This window comes from Bombina bombina, chromosome 2 (genome assembly GCF_027579735.1).
Source record: "Bombina bombina isolate aBomBom1 chromosome 2, aBomBom1.pri, whole genome shotgun sequence".
Lineage (NCBI taxonomy): Eukaryota > Metazoa > Chordata > Amphibia > Anura > Bombinatoridae > Bombina > Bombina bombina.
In genome coordinates, this window is record NC_069500.1 from 618,542,467 (window position 1) to 618,564,542 (window position 22,076).

Consider the following 22,076-nt stretch of genomic DNA (forward strand, 5'->3'; position numbering starts at 1 on the left):
TAATAAATAATACAAATTTTGGAGTAGACTGTCCCTTTAACTTTTTTCTAATATTTTGTAAACTAATTTGTGTTCTCAACAGGTTTTATTTTCCTCACTGGTACTGCAATGGAAACAGTAGAGCCTTTCGACATGGAGGTACAAAGGGCTCGGAGAGCCCTATACTAGATGACTATGTCATGTCTTATTTGTTTGCTCAGGTAAGAATAAAGTTTATTTTATTTACTGTATTTCTAGAAAATACTGCTATAGAGTTGTCATATTTAATGCCTTTACTACAGTGCATTGCTTTTAGAAATTTTTGTTTGAATGTAATCATTTTATAAATTAGGAGGATTTTAAAGCTTTAAAACAATGGCATTTGGAAAGGTAAAATTTGTATACGTTTATATAACTGACTGAAGGAACCTCTACCAAATTATTGTGTTTAATAGTCCTTGCAGCTGGTATTTTCTGGATATAACCATGTTTTTGTTATCTGCTGTTCCTCATATTACACAACTGCAATGAAACAGGACAACACAATAATAATATTTTTCTTGGCAGTGTTGTAATATTGTCATTATTATTTCATCTTAAACTTTCTTTTTCACAGAGCTTCATTTGTATACTTAGTCAGGCCATACCCCAATGAACATACATAGCAATTATAATTATCTATCAAAAATATAATGTCCTTCCCTTTCCTTCTTTGTATATTTAAAGCTCCCTCATAAGCACAAATATATAGTTTCTTTCATGTAATTAGCAAGAGTCCATGAGCTAGTGACGTATGGGATATACATTCCTACCAGGAGGGGCAAAGTTTCCCAAACCTCAAAATGCCTATAAATACACCCCTCACCACACCCACAAATCAGTTTTACAAACTTTGCCTCCTGTGGAGGTGGTGAAGTAAGTTTGTGCTAGATTCTACGTTGATATGCGCTCCGCAGCAGGTTGGAGCTCGGTTTTCCTCTCAGCGTGCAGTGAATGTCAGAGGGATGTGAAGAGAGTATTGCCTATTTGAATTCAATGATCTCCTTCTACGGGGTCTATTTCATAGGTTCTCTGTTATCGGTCGTAGAGATTCATCTCTTACCTCCCTTTTCAGATCGACGATATACTCTTATATACCATTACCTCTACTGATTCTCGTTTCAGTACTGGTTTGGCTTTCTACTACTTGTAGATGAGTGTCCTGGGGTAAGTAAGTCTTATTTTCTGTGACACTCTAAGCTAGGGTTGGGCACTTTTATATAAAGTTCTAAATATATGTGTTTAAACATTTATTTGCCTTGATTCAGGATGTTCAACGTTCCTTATTTTCAGACAGTCAGTTTCATATTTGGGATAATGCATATGAATAATTCAATTTTTTCTTACCTTAAAATTTGACTTTTTTTCCTGTGGGCTGTTAGGCTTGCGGGGGCTGAAAATGCTTCATTTTATTGCGTCATTCTTGGCGCGGACTTTCTTGGCGCAAAAATGTTCTTGTCATTTCCGGCGTCATACGTGACGCCGGAAGTTGCGTAATTTTTTTGACGTTTTTGAGCCAAAAAATGTCGGCGTTACCGGATGTGGCGCCATTCTTGGCGCCAAAAGCATTTAGGCGCCAAATAATGTGGGCGGCTTTTTTGGCGCTAAAAAATTTGAGCGTCATTGTTGTCTCCACAATATTTAAGTCTCATTATTTATTGCTTCTGGTTGCTAGAAGCTTGTTCATTGGCATTTTTTTCCCATTCCTGAAACTGTCATTTAAGGAATTTGATCAATTTTGCTTTATATGTTGTTTTTTCTATTACATATTGCAAGATGTCTCAGATGGACTCTGAATCAGAAGCCACTTTTGGAAAAATGCTTAACTGAGTTTCAGTTCTACCAAAGCTAAGTTCATTTATTTTAAATGTTATAAATGTTTATCTTTAGCTATGGTTTGTAATAAGTTATTATGTTATACTTTTACATGCGAATTCCATTAGTATTTATGCCTTATATATTTTCTTTTCTTAAAAGAAATATTTAGAAGACTTATAAGAAATATTTTTCTGATTCTATGTTAAAGGCTTTGTCTGACTTCGTGCCTTCTAATAAAATTTTTAGGTCTTTTTCACTTCTTTTTTAATTATTGAAGTTTCAAATGACCAACAACATACTGATTTATCCTTCTCTGATGATGTTTTTTTCTCTTTCAGAAATTTTCTTCATCAGATATTGACACTAACAAATCTACTTTTTTATTATTTTTCTATTATTAAAGTACATTTGTTCTTTGTTGAAAAGGTGTTGATTATTTTGGATATTAAGGTAACTAGTTCTTTAAGACTAGCTGACATTATTTCTGCCTATTTATTTCTTCTGTGTTTTCAGAGGTTTTCTTTACAATTCCCTATACTAGGGAATGGAATAGGCTGAGAATTTTCTTTTATTCTTTCTTCAAAGGTTTTAAACTATATTCTTTGCCAGCAGTTAAACTCAATTTGGAGGGTTCTCCAATTTATTGGGGCTATCTCTAATTCTGCTTATTATGCTATTGTTTCTATAGCAAAATAGTATTTATTTTCCTTTAGATAGTTGTATCTTATTTATGGAAAATTATTTAGTTTCAGGTACTTTCTTGGTCCTGTGATTTATTTGGATATGGCAATTGCTTCATTTTCTCTGTTTACTTTAAGATCAAGTATCAGATTATGATTTATTTTAGCATTGTTAAAGGGACAACATTTACTAGACTAGGTGCTGTTGCATTTGTCTTGTTGTTTTGCATTTATTGATTATGCAAGTCCACTGTATTGGCTGGTCCTTTAATCTGGACTATCATGCTAATAATTTCATTTGTGTCTTCATTTTATTGAATATTTTCACAAATGAGGGTTAATCTATGTCTTTAGCTTTTTTAGCTAGAAGAATTTTGTGATTTAAAAAAAAAATAAAAAAAAAATCCATATTTCTTTTGTTCTAAGATAATCAATTATTTGTTTTATAATTGGATTCAATTCTTAACTCTTACTCTGGGCTTCAAGGTTGAGTTCTAAGACTAAAACTTTAAGCTTATACTGGTTTGGTTGTTCTTATTAAGGAACAAATTCCTGAGTTCTTTCCCAAGTAACATGTTTATATTTGGAGTTCGAAATCAGCTCCCTAATTTTGCGATGTACGTGCCGTATTCCAGCTTGGCTGATAAGGGGCAGGTTAAGGCTTCTTTGAAATTTCTTTGATTTTATTCCAGTAAGTCTAACACTTTCTTTAACTGTGTTTCTGTCCTATATATTTTGGGTACTGTTGAAGCATGGCTGGGCACCCATGGGGTTCAAGCGCTGCTCAGACCTGGAATCTTCTAGGGGTATTTCTTCCAGTTCCTTTTGAGGAACTGGGGTTTGGAGTTTTATTCAAACTATTTTGCCTTTTTATGGTCGTTGATAGCATTATTTGTTTTCATTAGATACAATAAATGCAATTTTTTCATTTTATCTGTTTTCATTCAGATTATTTTCTGAGGATGCGGAATCTCATATGATTCACTTACACTTCAGGACATAGTTAGAGGATCTTCTTTTCAAAAGCTCTTGATTCCTCACACAAGGGTCACCTTTTTTAGGTTTCCAGATAGTTTGTGTCACTGTCCTTGTCTCTATCAGACAAGGGATAATGTTATGGGTTCCGTCTGTTGGTACCCTTTAAGGTCTCTATTATTTCCTTCAGTTGCTATATATGCATAGAAGTTTTAGGTCCTTATGGCCACAGCATATGATTCATATTCCCCTTTGCTCATTTTCACTATGAAAGAACTTCAGTCTTTTATAAGTGTTGTTTCTTCAAGAACATGGTTGGAGGATCAAATTTACCAAAAAGTTCGTTTGATTCCTCAGTCAAGGGGTAACCTTTTTAGGTTTCCTCATAGATTCAGTGTTCTTGATTCTGTCTATGACGGACAAGAGGTGTCTGAAATTGGTTTCAGGCTTATCGAAACCTTCCAGTCTCAATCTTTCCCTTTGGTAGCCTTATGCATGGAAATTCTAGGTCTTATGACTGCTGCATTGGACGCGATCCCCTTTGCTCGTTTTCACATGCGACCTCTTAAGCTCTGTATGCTGAACCAGTGGTGCAGGGATTATACAAAGATATCTCAATGAATATATTTAAAACCGATTGTTCGACACTCTCTGACGTGGTGGACAGACCACCATCGTTTAGTTCAGGGGGCTTCTTTTGTTCTTCCAACCTAGACTGTGATCTCAACAGAAAGATCGCTAGTCTTCCTGATATTCATTGTTTTGTACAAGCTTTGGCTTGTATAAAACCTGTTATTAAGTCAATCTCTCCTCCTTGGAGTTTGAATTTGGTTCTGGGGGCTCTTCAAGCTCCTCCGTTTGAACCTATGCATTCGCTGGATATTAATTACTTTCCTTGGAAAGTTTTGTTTCTTTTGGCCATCTCTTCTGCTAGAAGAGTTTCTGAATATCTGCTCTTTCTGTGTGAGTCTCCTTTTCTGATTTTTCATCAGGATAAGGCAGTGTTGCGAACTTCTTTTTAAATTTTTACCTAAGGTTGTGAATTCTAAAAACATTAGTAGAGAAATTGTGGTTCCTTCATTGTGTCTAATCCTAAGAATTCTAAGGAAAAGTCGTTGCATTCTTTGGATGTAGTTAGAGCTTTGAAATATTATGTTGAAGCTACTAAGGGATTTCGAAAGACTTCTAGTCTATTTGTTATCTTTTCCGGTTCTAGGAAAGGTCAGAAGGACTTCTGCCATTTCTTTGACATCTTGCTTAAAATCTTTGTTTCATCATGCCTATGTCGAGTCGGGTAAAACTCCGCCTCAAAGGATTATAAGCTCATTTTCTACTAGGTCAGTTTATACATTCCTGGGCGTATAGGAATGATGCTTCAGTTGATCAGATTCTGCAAAGCAGCCACCTTGGTCTTCTTTGCATACTTTTACTATAATTCTACCCATTTTTATGTGTTTTCCTTCTTCTGAAGCAGTTTTTTGGTAGAAAAGTCACTCTCAGGCCGCTGTTTCAGTTTGATTCTTCTGCTTATAATTTCAGTTTTTTTCATTATAAGATTTAAACTTTATTTTTGGGTGATGGATTTTTTTCAGCGGAATTGGCCTGTCTTTATTTTATCCCTCCCTCTCTAGTGACTCTTGTGTGGAAGATACACATACTTGGGTACGACATTATCCAACATGTCACTAGCTCATGGACTCTTGCTAATCTTACATGAAACGAAAACATAATTTATGTAAGAACTTACCTGATAAATTCATTTCTTTCATATTAGCAAGAGTCCATGAGGCCCACCTTTTTTGTGGTGGTTATGATTTTTTTGTATATAAAGCACAATTATTCCCAATTCCTTATTTTTTATCGCTTTCGCACTTTTTTCTTATCACCCCACTCTCTTGGCTTTACGTTTTAAACTGATTTGTGGGTTGTGGTGAGGGGTGTATTTATAGGCATTTTGAGGTTTGGGAAAACTTTGCCCCCTCTGGTAGGAATGTATAATCCCATACGTCACTAGCTCATGGACTCTTGCTAATATGAAAGAATGAATTTATCAGGTAAGTTCTTACATAAATTATGTTTTTTTGGTTATAGTAAGGGGATAGGTTGCACACCGTTCTTGGGTGTTGTTTACTTACTTGTATTATTGCTGGTCAGCTTATATTATTCAAAGTGTTGCATATGCACCAACCATGTCTCAAAAGGGCCACACTGTATCCTTTAGCCTTTTTGCTGGAACCACACAAAACATTTTCTCACCCTTTCACTCGCTGTGCCGTGTCACTTCACCTTAGTCGAAGGTTTTGTATTCAGCAGATTTGAACTTCAGTTTCAGTGGTTTTTTTTCCAGTGACCTTTATAAACCGTCGATAATGCAGTCTCATGAGGGCTTAAAGAATCTGTAGTTAATACTTTACCCCCCCGCACAGCCGCCTACTTCACCCAAATATTTTTTGAAGCTATGGCCTACTTCCACCCAAATTATTTTTGAAGCTATGGCCTGCGTGAGTGGTACAGCCAGTTAGACCAGCACAACACCTCCCCACTGAAAGTGATTAGAGTACACTCCCACACTTTCTTTAGCTACTCTATCTTCAGTATTGACACGTTAATAAGCAACATTAAAATACATTTAGTTTACTATAAAGTCAGAATTAAAATTTATGATTCATATAAAGAAATAATTTATATATATAAATAACGACTTTCCAATTTACTTCTAATATCTAATTCACTTTTTTTCTCTTGTTATCATTTGTTGAAATGCATACCTTGGTAGGTTTAGGCGCAGCAATGCACTACTGGAAGCTATCTGCTGATTGGTGGCTGTACATATATGCATCTTGTCATTGGCTCACCTGATGTGTTGAGCTAGCTTCCAGAAATGCATTGCTGCTCTTTCAACAAAGAATACTAAAAGAATAAAAGCAAATTTAGCTAATAGAAGGGAATTGGAAAGCTTTCTAAAACTGTATGGTCTATGTATCATAAACAAAACATTTTGGGTTTCATGTCCCTTTATAACTAGTTAATGAATAAATAGTGTTGACCCTCAAGATGACATGTATAGATGTTGTGCATTGTTACTATTATTCTAAATGAAAGGAACACTAAATACATTAAAAATTAATAATTGACAAAGACACAATAGCACTTTTTGAATTTGAAATAAGCAATAGAATATTTTCTGGCAAATTACAAAGTTGAACCAATTTTCCCTCCCCCTGTATCATGTGACAGCCATCTGCCAATCATAAAATGCTTATACGTATATACTGTGTACTTCTGCACATGCTCTGAAAGTGAGCATATAAAAAGAATGTGCACATTTTGATAATGGAAGTATATTGTTTGACTTTAGTGTCCCTTTAAAAATATATAAACAAAAACAAGCACTAATAGAGAAAGCATACCTTTTACTGTGCCTTTATATATTCATATGGCTATACATATATTTGATAGAAATGTCTGTAGATCTCCCAGATACTTAAAGGGACAGTCTACACCAGAATTTTTATTGTTTTAAAAGATAGATAATCCCTTTATTACCCATTCCCCAGTTTTGCATAACCAACACAGTTATAATAATATACTTTTAACCTCTGTGATTATCTTGTATCTAAGCCTCTGCAAACTGCCCCCTTTCTCTTGTAAGGTGTATCCAGTCCACGGATCATCCATTACTTGTGGGATATTCTCATTCCCAACAGGAAGTTGCAAGAGGAAACCCACAGCAGAGCTGTAATATAGCTCCTCCCCTAACTGTCATACTCAGTCATTCTCTTGCAACTCTCAACAAGCTAGGATGTTGTAGGAGAGAGTGGTTAAATATAGTTAGTTTATTTTCTTCAATCAAAAGTTTGTTATTTTTAAATAGTACCGGAGTTGTGCTATTTTATCTCAGGCAGTAAATAGAAGAAGAATCTGCCTGAGGTTTCTATGATCTTAGCAGGTTGTAAACTAAGATCCATTGCTGTTCTCACTATGTCCGAGGGATTACACAGATGAGGTAAAACTTCAGCGAGAGAATGGCGTGCAGTTTATTCTGCTATCAGGTATGTGCAGTTATAATTTTTTCTAGAGATTGGAAAACACTAGAAAATGCTGCTGATACTGGATTAATGTAAGTTAAGCCTGAATTACAGTGATTTAATAACGACTGGTATCATGCTTACTCCCAGGGGTAATAACCTTATGATATTGCAATATAAAACGTTTTGCTGGCATGTTTAATCGTTTTTTTATATAGCTTTGGTGATAAAACTTTATCTGGGGCCCCAGTTTTTTCCACATGGCTGGCTTAAATTTTGACTAGAAACAGTTTCCTGAGGCTTTCCACTGTTATAGTATGAGTGGGAGGGGCCTATTTTAGCGCTTTTTTGAGCAGTTAAATTACAGACTAAGACATCCAGATTCCCTCAAAAGGCCCTCTGAATGCTATAGGACATCTCTAAAGGGCCCAAAGGCTTTCAAAAAGTCGTTGAGGGAAGGTAGGGCTACAGCTTGCTGTGGCAGTTGGGTTGTGACTGTTAAAAACGTCTATTTCGTTTTTTTGATCCGTTTTTTGAACTAAGGGGGTTTAATCATCCATTTGCAAGTGGGTGCAATGCTCTGCTAGCCTATTTACATACACTGTAAAAATTTCGTTTGATTTACTGCATTTTTTCACTGTTTTTGAAATTCTGACAAAATTTGTTTCTCTTAAAGGCACAGTAACGTTTTTTATATTTGCTTGTTAACTTGATTTAAGTATTTTCCAAGCTTGCTAGTCTCATTGCTAGTCTGTATAAACATGTCTGGACATAGAAAAAACTCCTTGTTCATTAGTTTAAAAGCCATGGTGTGGAACCCCGTCTTAGAATGTTGTACCAAATGTACTGATTTCATTTTAGGCAATAAAGATCATTTTCTGTCTTTAAAATTTTTATCACCAGAGGAATCTGACGAGGGGGAAGTTTATGCCGACTAACTTTCCCACGTGTCAGACCCCTTTGACTCCCGCTTAAGGGACTCACGCTCAAATGGCGCCAAGTACATCTAGGGCGCCCCATAGCGTTTACTTTACAAGACATGGCGGCAAGTCATGGATAATACACTGTCAGCGGTATTAGCCCAGACTACCTGAACTTAGAGGTAAGCGAGACTAGCTCTGGGGTGAGACAAAATGCAGAGCATACTGACGCTTTAAGAACCCTGTCTGATACTGCCTCACAATATGCAGAAGCTGAGGAAAGAGAGCTTCAGTCAGTGGATGATGTTAATGACTCAGGAAGATACTGATTCTAATATTTCTACATTTAAATTTAAGCTTGAACACCTGCCGCGTGTTGCTTAGGGAGGTTTCTAGCTGCTCTGAATGACTGTGATTCCATTGCAGTGCCAGGGAAATTGTGTAGACTGGATAAATACTTGCAGTGCGGTGTGTACTGAGTGTTTTTCCAATACCTTAAAGGTTTACAAAAATTATTAATAAGGAATGGGATAGACCAGGTGTGCCGTTTCTCTTCCCCTCTATTTTTAGAAAAATGTTTCCAATAGACGCCACCACACGGGACTTATGGCAGACAGTCCCCTAAGGTGGAGGGAAGCAGTTTCTACTCTAGCAAAGCGTACTACTATCCCTGTCGAGGACAGTTGTGCTTTTTTTAGATCCAAAGGATAAAAAATTAGAAGGTTACCTTATAGAGTTTGAGTCTCTGGAAGAGGCTTTACAGGTAGCGACTCCATTGGATGACATACTTGGCAAACTTAGAGCACTTAAGCTAGCCAATTCTTTTATTTCTGATGCTATTGTTCATTTTGACTAAACTAACGGCTAAGAATTCTGGTTTTGCTATACAGGCGCGCAGAGCGCTATGGCTTAAAATCATGGTCAGCTGACGTGACTTCAAAATCTAAGCTACTTTAACATTCCCTTCAAGGGGGCAGACCTATTCGGGCCTGGTTTGAAGGAGATTATTGCTGATATCACTGGAGGAAAAGGTCATGCCCTTCCTCAGGATAGGTCCAAATCTAGGGCCAAACAGTCTAATTTTCGTGCCTTTCAAAACTTCAAGGCAGGTGCGGCATCAACTTCCTCTAATAATAAACATGAGGGAACTTTTTGCTCCAATCCAAGATGGTCTGGAGACCAAACCAGACCGGGAAAAAAGGTAAGCAGGTCAAAAAAGCCTGCTGCTGCCTCTAAAACAGCATGAAGGAACGGCCCTCTATCCGGTAACACGGATATAGTAGGGGGCAGACTTTCACCCAAGGCCGGTGGGCAAGAGATGTTTAGGATCCTGTGCGTTGGAAATTATATCCCAGGGATATCTTCTGGACTTCAAAGCTTCCCCCCCCAAAAGGGAGATTATCACCTTTCACAATTATCTGCCACACCAGATAAAGAGAGAGGCATTCTTACACTGTGTACGAGACCTCCTAGTTATGGAGTGAACAGGGAACAGGGTTTTTTACTCAAATCTGTTTGTGGTTCCCAAAAAAAGAGGGGAACCTTCAGACCAATTTTGGATCTAAAGATCTTAAACAAATTCTCAAAGTTCCGTCTTTCAAGATGGAAACTATTCGTACCATCCTACCACTGAATCCAGGAGGGTCAATATATGACTACAGTGGATCTAAAGGATGCTTATCTTCACATTCCGACTACACAAAGATCATCATCGGTTTCTCAGGTTTGCCTTTCAAGACAAGGCATTACCAGTTGTAGCTCTTCCCTTTGGATTAGCTACAGCTCCCAAGAATCTTTACAAGGTTCTAGGGTCCGCTTATGGCGGGTCCTAAGGCCGCGGGCATAGCAGTAGCCCTTATTTAGACGACATCCTGATACAGGCGTCAAACTTCCAAATTGCCAAGTCTACATACGGACGTAGGTACTGCAATTTCTGAGGTCGCATGGGTGGAAAGTGAACGAGGAAAAGAGTTCCTCTATCCCCACTCACAAGAGTTTCCTTTCTAGGGACTCTGATAGATTCTGTAGAAATGAAAATTCCACTGACGGAGTCCTGGTTATCAAAGCTTCTAATTCCTGCCAGGGTTCTTCATTCCATTCCGCGCCCTTCGGTGGCTCATGTTGGAAGTAATCGCTTAATGGTAGTGGCAATGGACATAGTGCCGTTTGCACGCTTACATCTCAGACCGCTGCAACTATGCTGCTCTGTTAGTGGAGCGGGGATTACACAGATTTGTCCCCCTCAACTGAATCTGGACCAAGAGACCAGGTATTCTTTTCCCTGGTAGGTATCTCGGGTCCATTTGTCCAAAGGTATGACCCTTTCGCAGGCCAGATTGACAATTGTAACAACAATTGCCAGTCTTCTTCTCTAGGTTGGGGTGCAGTCTGGAACTCCCTGAAGGCTCAGGGATCGTGGACTCAGGAGGAGTCTCTCCTTCCAATAAATATTCTGGAACTAAGAGCAATATTCAAGGCTCTTCAGGCTTGGCCTCAGTTAGCAACTCTGAGGTACATCAGATTTCAGTCGGGACAACATCACGGACTGTAGCTTACATCACCATCAAGGGGGAACAAGAAGTTCCCTACAGATGTTAGGAGTTTCAAAAATAATTCGCTGGGCAGAGATTCACCTTTGCCACCTATCAGCTATCCATATCCCAGGTGTAGAGCACTGGGAGGCGGATTTTCTAAGTCGTCAGACTTTTCATCCGGGAGAGTTGGAACTCCATCCGGAGGTATTTGCACAACTGATTCATCGTTGGGGCAAACCAGAACTGGATGTCATGGCGTCTCACCAGAACGCCAAGCTTCCGTGTTACGGATCCAGGTCCAGGGATCCCAAGGCGACACTGATAGATGCTCTAGCAGCGCCTGGTCATTTCAACCTGGCTTATGTGTTTCCACCGTTTCCTCTGCTCCCTCGACTGATTGCCAAGATCAAGCAGGAGAGAGCATCAGTGATTCTAATAGCACCTGCGTGGCCACGCAGGACCTGGTATGCAGATCTAGTGGACATGTCATCCTTTCCACCATGGTCTCTGCTTCTGAGACAGGACCTTCTACTTCAGGGTCCTTCCAACCATCCAAATCTAATTTCTCTGCGGCTGACTGCCTAGAGATTGAACGCTTGATTTTATCAAAGCGTGGATTCTCCAAGTCAGTTATTGATACCTTAATACAGGCACGAAAGCCTGTCACCAGGAAAATTTACCATAAGATATGGCATGGATATCTTTATTGGTGTGAATCCAAGGGTTACTCATGGAGTAAGTCAGGATTCCTAGGATATTATCTTTTCTCCAAGAAGGTTTGGAAAAAGGATTGTCAGCTAGTTAAGCGTCTGGCAGATGTTCCAGACGTTCAGGCTTTTTGTCAGGCTTTAGTTAGAATCAAGCCTCGTGTTTAAACCGGTTGCTCCACCATGGAGCTTTAAACTTGGTTCTTAAGGTTCTTCAAGAAGTTCCGTCTGAACCTCTTCATTCCATAGATATCAAACTTTTATCTTGGAAAGTCCTTTTTTTGGTAGCTATTTCCTCGTCTCGTAGAGTCTCCGAGTTATCTGCCTTACAATGTGATTCTCCTTATCTGATTTTTCATACGGATAAGGTAGTCCTGCGTACCAAATCTGGGTACTTACCTAAGGTGGTATCTAACAAGAATATCAATCAAGAGATTGTTGTTCCATCCTTGTGTTACACAATCTGGACGTGGTCTCGTGCTTTTAAAGTTTTTACTTACAAGCTACTAAAGATTTTCGTCAAACATCTGCTTGGTTTGTTGTCTACTCTGGACAGAGGAGAGGTCAAAAGGCTTCGGCAACCTCTCCTTCTTTTTGGCTAAGAAGTTTAATCCGTTTAGCCTATGAGACTGCTGGACAGCAGCCTCCTGAAAGGATTACAGCTCATTCCAATAGAGCTGTGGCTTCCACTTGGGCCTTTAAAAATGAGGCTTCTTTTGAACAGATTTTCAAGGCGGCGACTTGGTCTTCGCTTCATACTTTTTCAAAATTTTGCAAATTTGATACTTTTGCTTCTTCGGAGGCTATATTTGGGAGAATGGTTTTACAGGCAGTGTTTCCTTCCATTTAAGTTCCTGCCTTGTCCCTCCCTTCATCCCTGTACTTTAGCTTTGGAATTGGTATCCCACAAGTAATGGATGATCCGTGGACTGGATACACCTTACAAGAGAAAACACAATTTATACTTACCTGATAAATTTATTTCTCTTGTGGTGTATCCAGTCCATGGCCCGCCCTGTCATTTTAAGGCAAGTCATTTTTAAATTTAAACTACAGTAACCACTGCACCCTATGGTTCCTCCTTTCTCGGCTTGTTTTCGGTCGAATGACTGGCTATGACAGTTAGGGGAGGAGCTATATTACAGCTCTGCTGTGGGTTTCCTCTTGCAACTTCCTGTTGGGAATGAGAATATCCCACAAGTAATGGACGATCCGTGGACTGGATACACCACAAGAGAAATAAATTTATCAGGTAAGTATAAATTGTGTTTTTTTCAGTTCTTTTGACAGACTTGCAGTCTAGCCAATCAGTGCCTGCTCCCAGATTACTTCACGTGCACATATGAAATATGTGAACTAACACCCTCTAGTGGTGAAAAACTGATAAAATGCAATTTGAAAGAGGTGGGCTTCAAGGTCTAAGAAATTAGCATATGAACCTCCTAGGTTAAGCTTTCAACTAAGAATACCAAGAGTACAAAGCAAAATTGGTGATAAAAGTAAATTGGAAAATTGTTTAAAATTACATGCTCTATCTGAATCATGAAAGTTTATTTTGGCCTAGACTGTCCCTTTAAGAGTAGTGTTTTTTATTTTTCTTTGCATAGCAGCTTTGTATTTGGTCAGTTACCCATTGATGCTGGCAGATTCTCAGTGGAAACATCATACATGTTTTTAATGTTGTAACCCAAAACAGTAAATATTTTATTTGATCATAGGCTGTCTTAAGGGGGGGGGGGACGACGACATTATTTCTGTAATTTAAAAGCCAAATATTTCATTTATTTTACCAAATGGACTTTCTATTTACAAATAAAATGTATTATTATGTGTTTATTTAGAAATTTGTTAAAGTTTATTGAGCAAAAAAAAGTGTAATATAAACATTTTTTAATGTTGCAAAACAGTAATTTAGAAATGGTGTGTTTTTCTTAAAGGGTCAGTCTACTTGAAAATGTTTGTTTAAAAATACAGATAATCCCTTTATTTCCCATTCCCCAGTTTTGCATAACCAACACAGTTGTATTTATACATTGTTTACCTCTGTGATTACCTTGTATCTAAGCCTCTGCTGACTGCCCCTTATCTCAGTTTTTTGACAGACTTGCATATAACCAATCAGTGCTGACTCAGAAAAAACTCAATGGGAGTGAGCTCAATGTTATCTATAGGGCACACACGAGCTAGTGCTGTCTAGCTGTGGAAAACTGTCAAAATGCCCTGAGCTAAGAGGCGGCCTTCAAGGGCTTAACAATTAGCATATGGGCCTACCTAGGTTTAGCTTTCAACAAAGAATACCAAGAAAACAAAGCAAATTTGATGATAAAATTAAATTGGAAAATTTTTAAAACTGCATGCCCTTTCTTGTTTAATTTGGACTAGACTATCCCTTTAAGAGACAGTGGAATGTCTTAATGTTTTGCAATAACTTTTTATACCAGCTGCAGAGTATAAACTAGATGGGACATTGTATCTCTGTTTATTTTTGTATATGAAAAAGCTGCTTTTGTTCATTAAAACAATAGTTCTATATTTTTATAGCTCTCTGAATAGGTTTGCCGCTGACTACAATCTAGTTCTTTAAGGGGAAAGTGGCTGCAAAATAAATAAATTAAAAACCCATTCATGGTCCACTCAGCTTCTTGTTCCCGGTGCCTTTTTTTATTTTTTATTTTTTCGACAGGACTTTCCCCGATTTCCATATCGATTTCATACTCCCATTTGCACTTTTATGAATATTTATTCTTGCACTGTTTTCTTCCTTTTTGCCATGAAAGTGTTAGGATTATCCATGTGCCTGTCTTTTAGCCGTTAAGTTTACTTCCCTTTATGAAAAAGCTTAGTGTTTGAATAGACTGTTTTTCTTTGTTCTGTTGTTTTTTTTTGTTTTTTTTTTAAAGCAAAGACTTTAGTGAAAGGATCAAAGGAAGTTCCTATGTTCCATATGATATCAGTTAGTTATGGTTTTAAATTGGTTAACATAGGGCACAACAAATATTGTCTAAGCCCCATGGTGACCTTTTGTGTTCAGTAAGATCATGTGGCCAGTAAATTGTAGGGGAGCGATGGGTGGGGTTTTAACAACTGTCTGCAGGAAGCTTAATTTATGTTTCTACTGTTTGTTGCTCTCCATCATCTGATGTTTGATGCAAGCAGATACTCTGCTGTCCCTACATGGGTCTGTGCAGTTTGGAGCATGATTTGGACAGTAAATCAGTTTTTATAAAGAATCCACTGTGTTAGTTTGGAGTCCTGAGCAATTGAGCAGGTTCTGTAAACCTGGTGCTATCTATTATGGGTAGATTCCACTACATGAGCTTAATAGAGTGTTTATTAAACTTAGTCTTGCTTATGTTTGGTTACTGGCTTCTCTCATCCATGTGTGCAATCAGCTTGTGCAGCTCTTGAAATGCATTCAGAACTCAAATATAGCAAACACTAACACTTAAAGGGGTAGTCTAGTCAAAATTAAATTTTCATGATTCAAATGGAGCATGCAATTTTAAGCAATTTTTTAATTTGCTCCTATTATCAAATTTTCTTCGTTCTCTTGCTATCTTTATTTAAATGTAAGCTTAGGAGCCGGCCCATTTTTTGTTTAGCACTTGCTGATTGGTGGCTACATTTAGACACCAGTCAGAAACCACTACCCATGTTCTGAACCAAAAAATGGGCTGGCTTCTATGCTTACATTTCTGCTTTTTCAAATAAAGATAGCAAGAGAATGAAGAAAAATTGATTATAGGAGTAAATTAGAAAGTTGCTTAAAATGTTATGCTCTGTCTGAATCATGAAAGTTTAATTTTGACGAGACTATTCCTTTTAACCCCTTGAGTGCTAATGACGGCTCTGAGCCGTCACAGAGTTTCCCACTCTGGTGCTAATGATGGCTCAGAGCCGTCACTAGCACTCTCCCACCTTGAGGGAGATCTGGGGGCTCCCACCCGCTCTTACCCCGGCGATCGAGCCTGCATAGTGACAGGCATCACCGGGGCTTCACGTTTTGCGCGGAGGGACGGTGGTCACGTGCAATGACGTGATAATGTCACTGTGCAACTTTATTAACAATTGACAATACAAAGTATAGGGAAAGGGGGCATGCTGCTTAGAAGCTTGTATCTCAGGCATCTAAGCAGCTAAAGACCCCTAAGAGGTAATTGCCTAACCTTTCCAATGTTGTAGGTCTTGGGGATCTGAAAAAATATATATATAAAAGTTAAAAAAAAAAAAAAAAAACTTCTATCACCTTAGCACCCAGGTGGGAAAGTGCTTAGCACTCAAAGGGTTAAATGACAGTAAACTGCAAACCCTTAGTAGGCAAAGCATTTAGATCCCTAACTCTTGTTAATACTAACTGTATTCACTTAATTAGCAAACACATCTTTACTGATCTCACTAATACAGAAAATGTAAGCCACATTTTAGTTTTAACTTTATTTATTTTAATGTTTTTTTGGTATCTACTATTTTGTTTTATCCTTGTCTCAAATGTACCTCCAGGATACGGGAATTGCCAAGACTATTCAGGATTTAGGTAATGTCAGGTTATGCAAATTTTTTTTTTTTTGTAAAACCAAGCTTTATTGAAGACAAGTTGAGTTACACATTACATATTAAATCATAAACAGGCATAAAGGCATTAACATATTAATAAAGTGCTGTAGCTAATTCCTCTTATATGTCTACCGTTATTTATACAATATAGAGGTCATAGAGAGGATGTTGTTCAATATGCATTAAGATCTCAACCTTGTCCATTACTTCTTATCTTATTAAACATGGCCATTGAGCTTGTTATTTCTATGCAAAGGTTATATTATCCTAAGAAACATTAACTGATAAACTGAATATTAACATTTTGAAAGATGCATCAGGCAAATTTTTGTACACTGCTTAGGTTTCCAGCTTTTCAGGGTCACACTGCTGGAAATTTCAAGATACCTGATGTTTACTCATTGACATGAGCGGGAACAGAGTCATGGAAAAGAAAAGGTTAGGAAGAAGGTAGTGTTAGGTAAGTATATGTTGAGGAGAAGAGAGAGAAAGGGGGAGGAAGAGAAAAAAAAAAAAAAAAAAAAAAGGGTCTATACGAAATGGGCTAGAGTTCTCTACCCTCCCAAGTCAAAGTCATCATTTCGTGTGTAGCAAGTTTGTCAATTTTTAGAAAGTGATAGCGTTCCAGTCTCAACAGTTCCCCTACTCTGTCCTCCCACTCCCTCCTGCTAGGGATCTGTGTACTTTTCCAGTGGGCTGGGATGAGCCCCTTGGCGCTGCTTATCATCAAAAGGAAGAGAAGGTATTTATCTTCTCCAATTATCTTGAGGAAACCATGGGAGATCAAGTATGTTGGGCTTTGGGGGGAATTATGATCTTAAGGCGATTACTCATCTCACCCAGCACCTCCTCCCAGAACGGCTGAATACGCGGGCAGTCCCACCATATGTGTAGGATAGTTCCTTCACCTCCACATCCCCTCTAGCACTCCCTCCCCGCCTGGGGATAGATCCTGTGGAGCCTCAAAGGGGTGAGGTACCACCGGCTCAGCAACTTATAGTGCATTTCCTGCAATCGTGCCGAAACCGAGGCCCTTTTGGTTTTCATAAAGATTTTGTCCCAGTCTTTGGGTGATATTTCTATATTTAGTTCATTTTGCCATGCTATAGTGTATGACGGGAGTTCCGATCCTCCCCTCACCAGGAGCATCCTGTATAGGCATGAGATCAAGTGAGTTGGGGCCTGCTGGGTTGTGCACAGTGACTCGAACTGAGTCCTGTGCCTGCTCAGGGCAGTGCGTTCCTTGTGCATAGCATAATAATGCCTGATCTGCGCATATCTGTACCATGATGAGAACATGTTTCCATCCCATTCCATGAGTTCTGATAGCGGTTTGAGTTTCCCCTGATGTAAAATGTTGGAGATTGCTGTCTCTCCCAGAGCATAGCTGCCTCTCCGGGTTAGTGGTTCAGCTTCTATACCTAGATCCGGATTATCATGGACTGGTATATTGGGCGAGGTCCTGGAGGAAATAGAGGGTTCCCTTGCCAGGATTTTGTCCCAGATCTTGAAGGTATCAGATACCAACGGGTATGATGAGACCACCGGGGGGCGTTTCCCCTCTGTGATCCATGCCAGCGCTCCAGCGTTTCGCCTCCCAAGGATCTCACTGTCCACCTGGATCCATCTCTTGTTTGGGGAGTTTCTACACCACTCAACAATATGCTGAAGAAAGATGGATCTCTGATACTCCCTCAGCAGTGGTACCCCCAGTCCCCCCCCTCTCCCTAGGGAGGTAGATGGTGCGTTTCTTGATCCTGGGCCTGATCTCATTCCATATGTATGATTCCATAGCAGTTTGGATACGGTTAAGATAACCAGTTGCTGCCAGGGCCGGGACTGTCTGCATTATGTACAGAACTCTGAGGAGGATGTTCATTTTAACCACCCCGATGCGTCCAAGCCACGAGATAGTTTTCTTTTTCCAGTTGTTAAGGTCTTTTATGACCTCAACACTGATATTTTTGTAGTTCAGCTCAATGATCTCTGCCAGGTCCCGAGTGATCGTGATACCCAGGTAAGTAATGTTATGATCAGCTACCTTTATTGGGCAGTCTGATCTACCGTCAGCAAAGGCGTCCGCAGGGACCGTGATGTTCAGTATTTCTGATTTCGATGGGTTGAGGAGAAAGTTCGAGACCCTTCCATAGGACCCAAGCTCCTCCAAGGCTGCCCTCAATGATCCCACGGAGTCTGAGAGGGTGAGACGTATGCCGTCAGCATACATTGATAATTTGTGTTCCGTTTCTCCTACAACAAAACCCCTCACCGCCCGGTTGACTCTAATTCTGCTCGCCAGCACCTCAATAGAGAGGGCAAAGAGGAGGGGGGACAGAGGACACCCCTGCCTCGTCCCATTCCTTATTTGAAAAGTGTTTGAGAGAGTACCATTCACTCTCACCCTGGCATTTGGGGCTGAGTATACGGACATAGCCTTGTTGATGAAGCCAGGTCCAAATCCAAATTTTAGCAAGGTATTCCGAATGAACTGCCAGCTGACCCGATCAAACGCTTTTTCATCGTCGGTTGTGACCAGGGCCAGTGGCATATTGTTCACATGAGCGTGGGTTATCAACTGCAGTACTTTGAGGGTGTTGTCTCTTGCCTCCCGAAAGGGGACAAACCCCACTTGGTCGGTTGAGACGAGGTCCGGCAGGAATCTGTTTAGGCGAGTTGCCAAGATCTTTGCCAGTATTTGACGTCTGCATTGAGCAGCGAGATCGGCCTATAGCTTTCGGGCTTATCTTGAGGCTTTCCTGGCTTGGGGATCACTGCTATGTGTGCCTCGAGCATGGAGTTCGGTAGTGTAGGGCAATCTGAGAGGGTATTGAACATGTTTGTTAGTTTTGGGACCAGCAGGTCTGCGTAGAGTTTATAATATTTTAGTCCGTAGCCATCTGGCCCCGGGGACCTACCCGTTGGTAGATCTTTTATAGCTTTGTGGACTTCCTCGTTAGAGAACGGGAGGTCCAAAGACTCAGAGTCTGGCTTAGATAAGGATGGGAGCTCAGTGTTTTCGAGATATGTCAGGGTGCGTTCTTCGTCACCCTCAGCGGCTGGGGGTGCTTGTTCGTTCTGGCTAGGGGAGGGCAGATTATATAAGGACTCGTAATAGGTTCTAAAGCTTTCTGCTATTGAGTTGCCGTCGGAGCATACTGTTCCTTGTGCGTCAGTTATATGGTGCACATAAGCTTTTGTTCTCTTTCTCGCAATAGCTCTGGCTAGAAGCTTGCCAGGTTTATCGCCCTGCTCAAAATAAAGCTGTTTGAGTATAAGAGCTTCTTTTCTTTCATGTAATTAGCAAGAGTCCATGAGCTAGTGACGTATGGGATATACATTCCTACCAGGAGGGGCAAAGTTACCCAAACCTCAAAATGCCTATAAATACACCCCTCACCACACCCACAATTCAGTTTTACAAACTTTGCCTCCGATGGAGGTGGTGAAGTAAGTTTGTGCTAGATTCTACGTTGATATGCGCTCCGCAGCAAGTTGGAGCCCGGTTTTCCTCTCAGCGTGCAGTGAATGTCAGAGGGATGTGAGGAGAGTATTGCCTATTTGAATGCAGTGATCTCCTTCTAAGGGGTCTATTTCATAGGTTCTCTGTTATCGGTCGTAGAGATTCATCTCTTACCTCCCTTTTCAGATCGACGATATACTCTTATATATACCATTACCTCTGCTGATTCTCGTTTCAGTACTGGTTTGGCTATCTGCTATATGTAGATGAGTGTCCTGGGGTAAGTAAGTCTTATTTTCTGTGACACTCCAAGCTATGGTTGGGCACTTTGTTTATAAAGTTCTAAATATATGTATTCAAACATTTATTTGCCTTGACTCAGAATGTTCAACTTTCCTTATTTTCAGACAGTCAGTTTCATATTTGGGATAATGCATTTTGATTTGACCATTTTTTCTTACCTTAAAATTTGACTTTTTCCCTGTGGGCTGTTAGGCTCGCGGGGGCTGAAAATGCTTCATTTTATTGCGTCATTCTTGGCGCGGACTTTTTTGGCGCAAAAATTCTATTTCCGTTTCCGGCGTCATACGTGTCGCCGGAAGTTGCGTCATTCTTTGACGTTATTTCGCGCCAAAGATGTCGGCGTTCCGGATGTGGCGTCATTTTTGGCGCCAAAAAGCATTTAGGCGCCAAATAATGTGGGCGTCTTATTTGGCGCGAAAAAATATGGGCGTCACTTTTGTCTCCACATTATTTAAGTCTCATTTTTTATTGCTTCTGGTTGCTAGAAGCTTGTTCTTTGGCATTCTTTCCCATTCCTGAAACTGTCATTTAAGGAATTTGATCAATTTTGCTTTATATGTTGTTTTTTCTCTTACATATTGCAAGATGTCTCACGTTGCATCTGAGCCAGAAGATACTACAGGAAAATTGCTGTCAAGTGCTGAATCTACCAAAGCTAAGTGTATCTGCTGTAAACTTTTGGTAGCTATTTCTCCAGCTGTTGTTTGTATTGATTGTCATGACAAACTTGTTAAAGCAGATAATATTTCCTTTAGTAAAGTACCATTGCCTGTTGCATTTCCCTCAACATCTAAGGTGCAGAATGTTCCTGATAATATAAGAGATTTTGTTTCTGAATCCATAAAGAAGGCTATGTCTGTTATTTCTCCTTCTAGTAAACGTAAAAAATCTTTTAAAACTTCTCTCCCTACAGATGAATTTTTAAATGAACATCATCATTCTGATTCTGATGACTCCTCTGGTTCAGAGGATTCTGTCTCTGAGGTTGATGCTGATAAATCTTCATATTTATTTAAAATGGAATTTATTCGTTCTTTACTTAAAGAAGTTCTAATTGCTTTAGAAATAGAGGATTCTGGTCCTCTTGATACTAATTCTAAACGTTTAGATAAGGTATTTAAAGCTCCTGTGGTTATTCCAGAAGTTTTTCCTGTTCCTAATGCTATTTCTGCAGTAATTTCCAAAGAATGGGATAATTTGGGTAATTCATTTACTCCTTCTAAACGTTTTAAGCAATTATATCCTGTGCCGTCTGACAGATTGGAATTTTGGGACAAGATCCCTAAAGTTGATGGGGCTATTTCTACCCTTGCTAAACGTACTACTATTCCTACGTCAGATGGTACTTCGTTTAAGGATCCTCTAGATAGGAAAATTGAGTCCTTTCTAAGAAAAGCTTATCTGTGTTCAGGTAATCTTCTTAGACCTGCTATATCTTTGGCTGATGTTGCTGCAGCTTCAACTTTTTGGTTGGAAACTTTAGCGCAACAAGTAACACATCGTGATTCTCATGATATTATTATTCTTCTTCAGCATGCTAATAATTTTATCTGTGATGCCATTTTTGATATTATCAGAGTTGATGTCAGGTTTATGTCTCTAGCTATTTTAGCTAGAAGAGCTTTATGGCTTAAAACTTGGAATGCTGATATGGCTTCTAAATCAACTTTACTTTCCATTTCTTTCCAGGGTAACAAATTATTTGGTTCTCAGTTGGATTCCATTATTTCAACTGTTACTGGTGGGAAAGGAACTTTTTTACCACAGGATAAAAAATCTAAAGGTAAAAACAGGGCTAATAATCGTTTTCGTTCCTTTCGTTTCAACAAAGAACAAAAGCCTGATCCTTCTTCCTCAGGAGCAGTTTCAGTTTGGAGACCATCTCCAGTCTGGAATAAATCCAAGCCAGCTAGAAAGGCAAAGCCTGCTTCTAAGTCCACATGAAGGTGCGGCCCTCATTCCAGCTCAGCTGGTAGGGGGCAGGTTACGTTTTTTCAAGGAAATTTGGATCAATTCTGTTCACAATCTTTGGATTCAGAGCATTGTTTCAGAAGGGTACAGAATTGGTTTCAAGTTGAG

The 22,076-nt window shown here is 39.3% G+C and overlaps 1 protein-coding gene across 1 annotated transcript in view; it reads left to right on the plus strand.

Annotated features, from left to right (window-relative positions):
- Positions 1 to 22,076, plus strand: part of JAK2 (Janus kinase 2) — a 737,012-nt gene that overhangs the window by 331,682 nt on the left and 383,254 nt on the right. Inside the window, exon 4 of the mRNA XM_053702553.1 lies at positions 83 to 200. Within this exon, the coding sequence (XP_053558528.1) occupies positions 83 to 200 (118 nt within the window). The remainder of the gene's footprint in view (positions 1 to 82; positions 201 to 22,076) is intronic.